The sequence below is a fragment of the Rhodnius prolixus genome, unplaced genomic scaffold (assembly GCF_049639745.1).
Source record: "Rhodnius prolixus isolate KJV_2025 unplaced genomic scaffold, Rpr scaffold_3, whole genome shotgun sequence".
Classification (NCBI taxonomy): domain Eukaryota; kingdom Metazoa; phylum Arthropoda; class Insecta; order Hemiptera; family Reduviidae; genus Rhodnius; species Rhodnius prolixus.
This window is the reverse complement of record NW_027411603.1, coordinates 48,469,266-48,479,732: the sequence shown is the minus strand read 5'-3', so window position 1 is coordinate 48,479,732 and position 10,467 is coordinate 48,469,266. Positions and strand designations below refer to the sequence as shown.

Genomic DNA, 10,467 nt, shown 5'->3' with positions numbered 1-10,467 from the left:
CCTATATAATTTGAAAATCGTTTTCGGGGTAATTATCTTAAACAAACAAAAAAATTAAATGGTGATGCTCTGAAGATGGAGCTAGTTTAGTTTACTGTAAGGTCTGTCGACTTAAAACGTAACATCTGGTGCGATTTGATGATATTTTAAGGAAGTATTCCATTATTCGATTTTAACATCTTTTTTTATTCATTTTTATTTCTGGTTATTGCGTGATGTGTGAAGTGATAATTCGTAAACTTGCTCCTGTACTTAGCAATATATATTGTTCATTTATTGAAAATTATGGATCAAAAAGATTTGGTCCTATGAAGATATTTTCAAACATTTTTTGATATACTTTAACGAATTTGCTTTATGCGCCTTGAATTAGAACTTATTGAATTAATAAAATTAGAACTTTATTTGAAACGTTTAGGCAAAAATAATTGTAAATTGCAGTGTCAACATTCTGATATGTCACTAATATAAAAATACCTGGAGGAACAAATTCCTTATTAGCAAGGAGATATAACAATAACCCATGAAACATACTAAGGGTATTACTGTTAACAAAGAATCTGGGAAGATAGAATGCTCAAGAAGCTTCTCACCAGCTATCCGGAAAACAGAAGGAAAAGAGACTCTGATTACGTTGGCTAGATGACGTGGAAGAAGATCTTGAGTGCATTAGAAGTGAGAAGGTGGAGTCAGGTGGCCCTGAATAGAGAACACCTGAGGAAGTATTTGCGGAGACCAAATTGTTTAATCTGACCTGTCAATGAGGTTATTCTCCAATAAGTGCACTTAAATTCACTTATTCAAAGTTCTGTTTGCGAATTCCATAACGTTAACTTTTACTTATGTTGTTCTACATTGCCTTCTTCATTCTTGTTTCTAGAAGCCCCTCATCTCACGGTGTACGGTGACTATCTGGACACTAAGAAAAAACCAGTTGCCAGTGACCTTACACGTTTGCACACCTTAAATTAAAAAACAAATATTAGCATGTGCTCTGTATCTAAAGTTTGCTTCATTTTTATTTTATTATCTGATGTCAAGTGGTAAGTGGTAAGAGAACGTACATCTGTTAATCAGCAAGATTATTTAAAATAAAGGACAAAATAGTTGAAATAGCTTAATTTTTATTAGTCTAAAGCTTAAGAGGATACAATAGAGCAAAAATTTGACTACAGAGTGCTCTTAGACACAGTCAGCCTAGGCAGGCAAGCAAGATCCATCCACTTTTATAAGTAACTAGGTATTTTTGAAGAACAAATATATCTTGGATTAATGAAAGACAAACCAGTGGCACACCTATGTATAATGTTTTCAGAAAAAGTTAAGATATCTCGTGAGCCCATGAGAAACTGACAGATTTTCAAACAAGAGTTAGTTCTGGTACATCCGGGCTGCTGAGATTATTAAACTTTTCTTGTATATTTACTAGGATGGTTCATCTCCAAAAAAAAAACCTTTCGGGTGCGCCACTGTTTATAAAACAGCTGATACCAAAATTTAACATCATACTAAATTACAATTTAAAAATTCACAAGATGTTTAAATCACAACACCAATTAGTCCATGAGGCTGCTTGCATTTTTGTACTAATAATTGTAAATTAACCCTACAAGTTATTGTAGCATAATTCTGTAATTACAATGATTTTTGAATTCCAATTATTATAACAGATTCCATTACGAACTATAAAGCATCTTTAAGTTAAATCCAAAGATAATTCAAAAATTGTCTAAAAAAAAAATGTCTAACGTCAATTTCTAATAACTAAAAGCTTTAATAATACCAGAGATTTAAAATGTAACAGCTAAATTGGAACTTTATTTCCTTTTAAAAGGATTTGATAATTTATCTGTTTGTTTTTACACTTACCTCGCCATTGTATTCGACTTTAGAAAGTCAGTTTGTACAATAAAATTACGCTTTTCTATAAGGGTTGTGCATTTAAGCTATTAACTACCCTCAAATTAATGCTACACCTCCTAATCAAAAATAAATGTTAAACTCACTCTTTTATTTAATAAATTAGTTTTTTAAATTTACAATGTACACATTTTCCTTAATATAAGCAATTTTCAATTTCAGTCCTGGCATTCGAATTCTTTTTTTAAAGTTTACTATAGGTTATTAAAAAAATATTTAATACTTTATTTCTGCTATATACAAATTTAATGAATTATTTTATCTAAAATTGAAGAATGAAAAGAAACTTGATAAATATACAGTGAAACTTCTCTTAATGGACGTATCTGAACAAGGAGAACTCAAGAATGAATTGCATTCTTATAACCTAAATATAAACACCTGAAATATGTGACTTTAAAAAAAATTAATTAATACTGAAAAGTGATTTGATGAAGGAAGTATATAATCAAAACTTCAGAAAATAGAATAGATTTTCTTTCTATTACCAAGAGATGAAAGAATTTAATTAGAATATTTGTTATGAAAATGTGAATTTTTTGTCGCTCTGAAGAAGTCTCTAATTTCATCTTTGCTCCTTCGTTGAATCTGATCGAAAATTTGGTATTCTTTATTCCGCAAGACCCATTTAATGTTATTTCAATTCGGCAAGTTACTTTTTCGAAATCTACCTTTTTATACGTACAACTAGAGCAGTTTTGAAAGTGCCAAACTCAACTCAAAACACGTTAGATCTCTCAGTTTAGTCGAAATCGCGCTATGATACTTCTGCCTTGCAGTGGATATAAGTCTAACGCTAAAATTGGTGATCAACGTTATTAAATAAAGGTGTCAAAAGTGCTGGACGAGCTTCTATCTTGTTTCAAATTCCTATTTAGAAGACAATTGCTTTGTGTACCACAGGTCTAAATTTCCTGAAATACTACTTTGATAAATATTCATGCAATCATGCCTGAAGGGCCATTTCAGTGTTATTGTGCGATTTTACCTAAAACTGAATGTGCAGAATAAATATATTATCAAATTCAGAGACTACAGGAGATTTGAAGAAATATTGTCAACTATGAGAATAATTATAATGATAATAAGAGAATGGGTACTTTTCAACAGATTTTTACCGTTTTAAACCAAAGATTTCGTTTCAATCTTTCCAAACATAAAAACCTTACATGTGCAAAACAAAATATAATACAAACTAAATATAATATTTCAACTCCAAACAACCAGATGGTGATTTTTTTCACTTGCATCATATTTGATGTGTTCGTGAGAGACTGTACTCAATAATTAAGAACAACTTTAAATCACAATCATTATTGAGAATTGAAGAGAAGATTCACTGCACTATTTAAAATTAAGTTTTTCTCTTATCTATAAATAATATATTATAATATATGTTACTCTAGTTTATTTAATATTAGAACATTTTTTTTTAATTTTAGATGTAAAAGGAATTAGATATGTAAGAAGTTCTACTTTCAGCCATTTGATTTTTTTTTTAAACTTTATTTAATTTATAATAATACTGATAAAATTTGTTGAGTAGCGGCTTGAATTACTTTTAACTTGCCTATAGAAAGCATGATTTTATTAATTATTAATATCAATAAATCAACAAGCCATTCTTTCTTTGCTATTTTGTTGTGATTTTTAACAATTTTGCTTAAGCTATGAAAAAATAAGAAAGATAGTTGCTCTACACTAGAAAATACAAAGGAAAAAACATAGTTTAAAAAATTATTACATCCATTTAAGTAGATCGCAGTAATCCTACTAACAAGTTCATCCTTAACGTATTGTAGTTCTTTTTATTTAAAAAAGAACTATAACATTAATGTTAAAACAAATAAATTATTTACAACCATTTAGAAAATAATTAAAGAAATTACAAAAAATAATAAAAATTAATTTTGATTTGAAATAATTTAAATTACAGCAATACTAATCGAATTGCTCTCAGTAAATTAAAGTGTAAAATGGCTAGTAATACACAATGTTTATAATTTGGATTTCTATACTGTTTTGAGCTCATATTTTCAAAAGACGGAACTGGATTTTTTCTTTCTTAATAAAATGAGTTATGAACAGTATTATTTTATTATTATTATTTTTTTTTGTTTAATCACCCTAGAATAAGCAACAATTTTTGTTTGCTGCAAGATTAGCGAAAATATTTAATGATCAAACTACATTCTTTACTTCCTTCTTTATATGCTATAAATTGCTTTCCTATTGCTTATCATAAAATTAATTATCTTAGTAGTAATGATGAAATAACAGAATCCATGAGCTGAGTTATTGGTTAAATAAATTTCTCTAAATTTCTTGTTTTTCATATTAATCCAGTTATGTTTAGATAATCTCCAATAACTATATACTGGATGACCAGAGTTATATGCTCCACCCACTTTTTTTTTTAACGACGGGAAATTTCGAAAAAATAAAAAACACGTATTTAATAATTTTTAATCCAGTTTATTTTCAGTGATTGACCCATATTTTTAAACCCTTGTATCTCGAGATACAGCATCCAACTTTTGTTTTTCAAATGGAACGTTATATTTTTTGTTGCATATTTTTGTAGTATTTGAGTTCCTAAAAACAACAAAAAAAAAATTTTTGAAATCGGTTAGGTTTTTCAAAAGTTATGGGAATTTAAAATATGAAAAACAAATTTCACTTTATTGTCAAAATTACGTTATTTTTTTTAAAGAATCTGTTCAAACTGGGCACAATTAACGGATATGCAAGCCAAAACTCTGGACTCCCACGCTTTGCTTGTAGCAGCACTTATGGTGGCGAAGTCAAGATCTAGGCAGGCTAGAGTTATTCGACGTTCAGGTTGTTTTTTCTACAAACGTTTGGTGTGGAGTTTTAGGAAATCAACTAATCGGCCCATACTTCTACAGAGAGAACTTAACTGGTGAAAGGTATCCAACTTTTTTTTAAGAGACATTTTGCCAGTTCTGCTTGAAGATGTTCATCTACAACGCCGGCTAGATATGTATTTTCAACATGATGGTTGCCCGACACTTAATGCAAGAGTTTTTCTAGGTTACCAGGACAGAAATTTCCATGAAAAGTGCTTAGGGACTCATTGCCCCATCCAATGGCCACCTCCATCTCCGGACTTAACCCAAATGGACTATATTTTGTGGGGATACCTAAATAAAAATAAAGTGTAAAGTATCCTTAATCCCGTGGCTTCAGTCGATGATCTGAAACGTTGAATAACTCTAGCCTGCCTAGATCTTGACTTCGCCACCATAAGTGCTGCTACAAGCAAAGCGTGGGAGTCCAGAGTTTTGGCTTGCCTATCCGTTGGTTGTGCCCAGTTTGAACAGATTCTTTTAAAAAAAATAACGTAATTTTGACAGTAAACTGAAATTTGTTTTTCATAATTTAAATTACCATAACTTTTGAAAAACCTAACCGATTTCAAAAATTATTTTTTTATTTTTTTTAGGAGCTCAAAAACTATAAAAATATGCAACAAAAAATATAACGTTCCATTTGAAAAACAAAAGTTAGATGCTGTATCTCGAGATACAGGGGTTTAAAAAAATGGGTCAATCACTGAAAATAAACTAGACTAAAAATGATTAAATACGTGTTTTTTATTTTTTCGAAATTTCACGCCGTTTTAAAAAAAAGTGGGTGGAGCATATAACTCTGGTCACCCTGTATAATATCCTACACCTTCTATAAACGTTAATTAAGTGTCTCAAGCGGATGGTATTTGCGGAAGAAAGCAGAAGGTGCTGTTACACATTAATCTCGAAGATTGCTTCGAGGCTGCTGAAGACTTATCCTAACTTCTTCGCAAGGGTTATATAGATGTTATGGCGTGATTAAGGAACATACCCAACATCTAAATGAACAAAAAAGCCAGCACCAGCTTTGGTGGTCATATTACTGGATTATAAGTCAAAAATAAGAAGTGATGGGGCCATCCTAGAAAAAGATGGATAGAAGAGTGGTGATACGGAGATTACATCTTGATGGGAGTCAAGCGTAAGATTGTCCTTAACCTAAAAAAACTTCTGTCCGTAAATCTCTTTCAAAAGTCAGTTCATCATTACCTCATATAAGTTAGGTTTTCCTTTTTTTTTTGCGCCCGAGCGTAACTGAAGAAAAACTTAATACTGATTTGTTAGGCAGGACATGATGAATTAACAGTTTTATGGTAAGAAAAATGAGCTCCATGTTATTCATCATATGTATAGTTCACCAATTCTTATGAGTAATAATTATATAAATAATGAAAAATTCGTAGCTACTAGGAAAAAAAAAAGTTTAGGTAACAATAAAAAACATAACAAACAAATAAATAATTAACATTGCCGAACCAAATATTGTAATGCACAATGAAACTGCATGCCTTACGCTTGCAATAGGAACTTTTTTAATCAATACTAATTCCGTTACTGCACGTATTATATGCTGGCCGTCAAAATAAAAACAAGGTATTATGTTAACTATGGCAAAACCAAATGAAAATATTGTTATAAAATGGCATAATTTCGTTACGGCATCCGGTAAAGAAGATGGCAAATACTTATAAATACTAATAAAATCAGTAGTTTTTACCGAATGATATATTTCTGCTGGACTACCCAGAAAAATGACAGTTTTACCAATGGAACGGTAAATTCTTATTAATTTTGTGGAATTCTCTAATGATGGTTTGAAACAATGCAATGATGGTGGGCAATCACCATGCTTAGAACACGGCCCGGACGATAATTCCACAACAGATCTGGCATGGAGACAAGAATGTTGAGGCAATGGTAACGGCTCAGTCTCGCTACCAATATATTCAAAACAGATATCTTGACCGTCTGTATCACCGCAACAATCGATCGCTGTTTCGGACACATGTTTTGCTAAAAAAAAATTAAAACAAAAAATCAGATATGATAAAGAAAATAAATATATTGTGCGCAGATTTAAGATTTAAGAATATTCTAATTACTACAATTCTTAAGGTAAAAGATCTTAGTCGTAATTTCGGTATACACCGATTCCTCCGGAACTATGAGCTTTGGGATTAACTGAACAAGATACTGTTTAATACAACTTATTAAGCAAAAAATGATGTGTAGTAGTGGACTAAAAATATCTCTTATGTACAAGCATATATCTTGGAAGACCAGAAATAATCAATTACTGAAGAAAATCCTCTTCTTATTGACAATTGTATCTACTTATCATATTTTTGATTAAAAACATGACGTTGCAGCAAAAAAAAAATGGGCAAGAAATGTTAATTTATATACTACACAACCAGCAGCGTCGGTGATGCTTTCAAATTACAGCTTACAAGCAGGAAGAAAAGTTCAATTAAAAAGTTTCTGTTCAGTTTATCGTAAGAAATTACAGTTAGTGGCAATAGATTTGACACTTCAGATTCCAGCAGTTTACATAGAAGATGGTCTTGGAATCTAAGTTCAAAAATTTTTATTTACTAAATAACCTAATTTATTTAGGTTTTTAGCACTACCAAGTAATTTTATGATTTTAGCACTACTTAAGCAAAGTTATTGACTCTACTTGAAAAAAAAAACATTAAATCAACAATAATACACTTGAAGAGCAAGAGAATATTACTCTTACTGTAGAAGCGCTAACAGAAACGTAAGGAATAAATCTTCTCACGTCAGAGGGTCAACTACTAATACTTCTAGTACAGACTACTAATAATACCGATATTCTGAGGAATTATTTATGTAACGTTTGACTGTTAAATCGTGACCAGCTAAAATATTAAAACATATCTTTAAAATCTGTTAGCGGCGTTAAAAGTTTCAAAGTAATGTTTCAGTGTTCAAAAATGTGTTTTGTTAATAAAGACTGTAAGAATTACCTGGTACACTTTCATCATGTTCTTTAATAAAACTATCCGGGATGCAAAATCCAACATTAGATTCATGGAGATTTTGTACTAGGCAATCTTGCCAACTAGTTACACCTCTAATTGGGCAGAAATTTATTTGTGTTATTTTATCACCTTCAATTAAGCCACCTTCTCCAGAAATAGAGGATCCCTAAAATGTATTTAATAAACAAAAAGCTATTTCTTTGTTAAGTTACCTAAAAATGAATGCAACAAATACCTTTTAGGCTATAAATTTCAAACTGGAGTACCTTTTTTATAGATTTCACTTGCACTCCGGTGCCAAATTCAAAGAAAGGATAGAACAACCATGGCAAAGTTGTGGCAATTATAGCGGCTATTATTGCTAAAAATATATTATGCCAAACTCCGGCACAGAGAACTCTAAGCTGTTTGATTGGCGGTAATGACTCAAATTGATCCAGATGTGTAACCACTAAAGGTACGATAAAAAATAAGGTTGCGCTAAAGCCAGCTAAGTGAACATCTTCTCTGAAACAAAGATATTTTTTTCTCAGATTCCATCACTTAAAATGCGAGATGAATATTTAGTGAAAGAGTGCAAGTCTAAAGTAAAGCATAAAATTTCATTGAATCTTCGAAGGCTGGCGCTGCAACGCGGTAGTGGGGACGTAGAGGATGGCTTTGGGGTCCGACTCCAGACATGAACGTAGGTACGATATAGGGAAGTCTATGAGAAAACGGAGATATGATCCTCAATGCAATTAGGCTAACTAAAAAAATATAATTAAAATAATAGAAACTTGCAAAAAATTCCGTGTCGACTTTTGCAGATAAAATACAGTAATCAATTCTTGAATGCAACAAAAGACTAGAAATGATTCCCTCCACCCTAACCAAAAGGGAATGGCTAACACCAGAAATCGTTAGCATCAAAAAGAAAAATAGAGATTGAATGAAAAATTCTGAAAAGACAGCTGTGGCCTGTAGTATTACAGAAAAGTGAGCTAAACTAGTCAGAAATTTGATTATTGTCTGCAAAACAATTCCACGAAGGTCGCAAAATTCCTGGTAAAAACACATGATTTAGAAACACAATGATCTCCGAGCGACGTTGTCTTAAAACTTTCTAACGAGTAAAACGATTTTCTTTGATATCAAGCCCACGATCTGCAGTTTACGTCTCAAAAACCATCCGTAATGAATAAAAAGTGTGATGAACACTGGAGATTGAACTTATATAAAGATGAAGGCTACCTTAATAAAATAACAGTGTTGAAGAAAATTTTCTTTAATGGACCAGGTATTTATTGTATTCGGAGATCTGGGAGTCCGTACGGATATCTCTGCCAACAACTGAATTCTGATGAATCTAAACTAACACAAATCAAGCCCTGCCAGAGGCATATGTGGTTAACAACTATTTCTGTTTAGCATATCCATATGATAATACTATCTCATTAATATACACACTCATTCACATTTAAACATAATACACTTCTTACATGCCTATGTACTATCACTGAAACCAAGGGAGCCACAGTAGACTTTTAGGTTGCAATGAACCTGGTTTTCATTTGATAATCACTTTGAATAAAAAAAAAGTTAACCACGACAAAAAATTTTACAGTAACAAATTGGTCAAAATGAAAAGTTTTGCCTCATTGACCAATACTCAAGAACGGTCATATTGTTGTTAATCATTTTATATAAAAGGTGTTTACCTTACAGCTGCCATCGCATGTCCAATCTCATGGGCAACGCTGGATATTAGGAGAGTTGTTATATAGTATCCTAAATCCGAGGCAGGAAGATTCCAGCCTGGTACCTTTGAATCAACAATATGAGGTGAAAACTGTGTTTTACACAAAATAAGCACAAATACAGTTTAAACGAAAATCTTACCAGAGGTTCGACCAACAATACACCCCTTTCTTCTTGAAGAGAATTCTTCATAGATACCACTATGGTATGAATGACAAGGTAGATAGCAAACGGCATAATTGCTATGGATACCCAAGTGCCCGCTGAAAACCAGGCCATTTGCAATTTCGGTCGTTTGGTACCCCATTTTTGGATTTGTCTATTAAAAACTGTAGTGTACCAATTTATGCGTAAAGGAAGTATTTGCAAACCAGTATTACTGAGAAAGTATAAGTAAGGATAATGTGAACAACTCTGAAACAATAACAATACTTAGTTCAATGCATTCTTAATTCTTAACGCAATCAAAAGGTTCAAATTTATAAAATATAAATAAAACACTCACTTTAAAAAGAATATCGAAAAAAAGAAGCGATAAATGTATAATGATTGCTCCTATCAGAAATAAGTATAGGTCATCCATTTCCATTTAACATGATGATAATTGCCTGCATTACTAACTGGTTCGTATTAAGTATAAAAGAGAAAACCAAATCAAATTAGATTAGATAATGTTACAATCGGTAGTAAATAAGAGATAAACTAGATAATCTTTTTTTACTATTTAGGAGAGCCGACCTTTACGCCACTAACAAAATTAATGTTTACGTTTGACACAATATAACTATGAGGTAGAAACTTAGATATAAAACTAAAAAAGTAAAAAAAAATGACAGTTTCTCTAAAAGACTGCAAGAATTGAAGCTGGCAAGAAAATTTTCCCAGAATTCCATTCGCATAACCTTCCAGAAATTTTAGTTGACAAC

General features: G+C 31.4%; 1 protein-coding gene across 1 annotated transcript; it reads right to left on the bottom strand.

The window, feature by feature from the left end:
- Window positions 1-1,104: 1,104 nt before the first annotated feature.
- On the bottom strand, window positions 1,105-10,161 carry S2P (membrane-bound transcription factor site-2 protease). Its single transcript, XM_074126261.1, has 6 exons — window positions 10,047-10,161; window positions 9,683-9,955; window positions 9,502-9,605; window positions 8,068-8,308; window positions 7,787-7,967; window positions 1,105-6,806 (listed from the first exon to the last, which is right to left on the bottom strand). The coding sequence occupies exons 1-6, from the start codon at window positions 10,128-10,130 to the stop codon at window positions 6,217-6,219; spliced, it is 1,473 nt and encodes a 490-aa protein (XP_073982362.1). The 5' UTR covers window positions 10,131-10,161; the 3' UTR covers window positions 1,105-6,216.
- Between the last annotated feature and the right edge of the window lie 306 nt (window positions 10,162-10,467).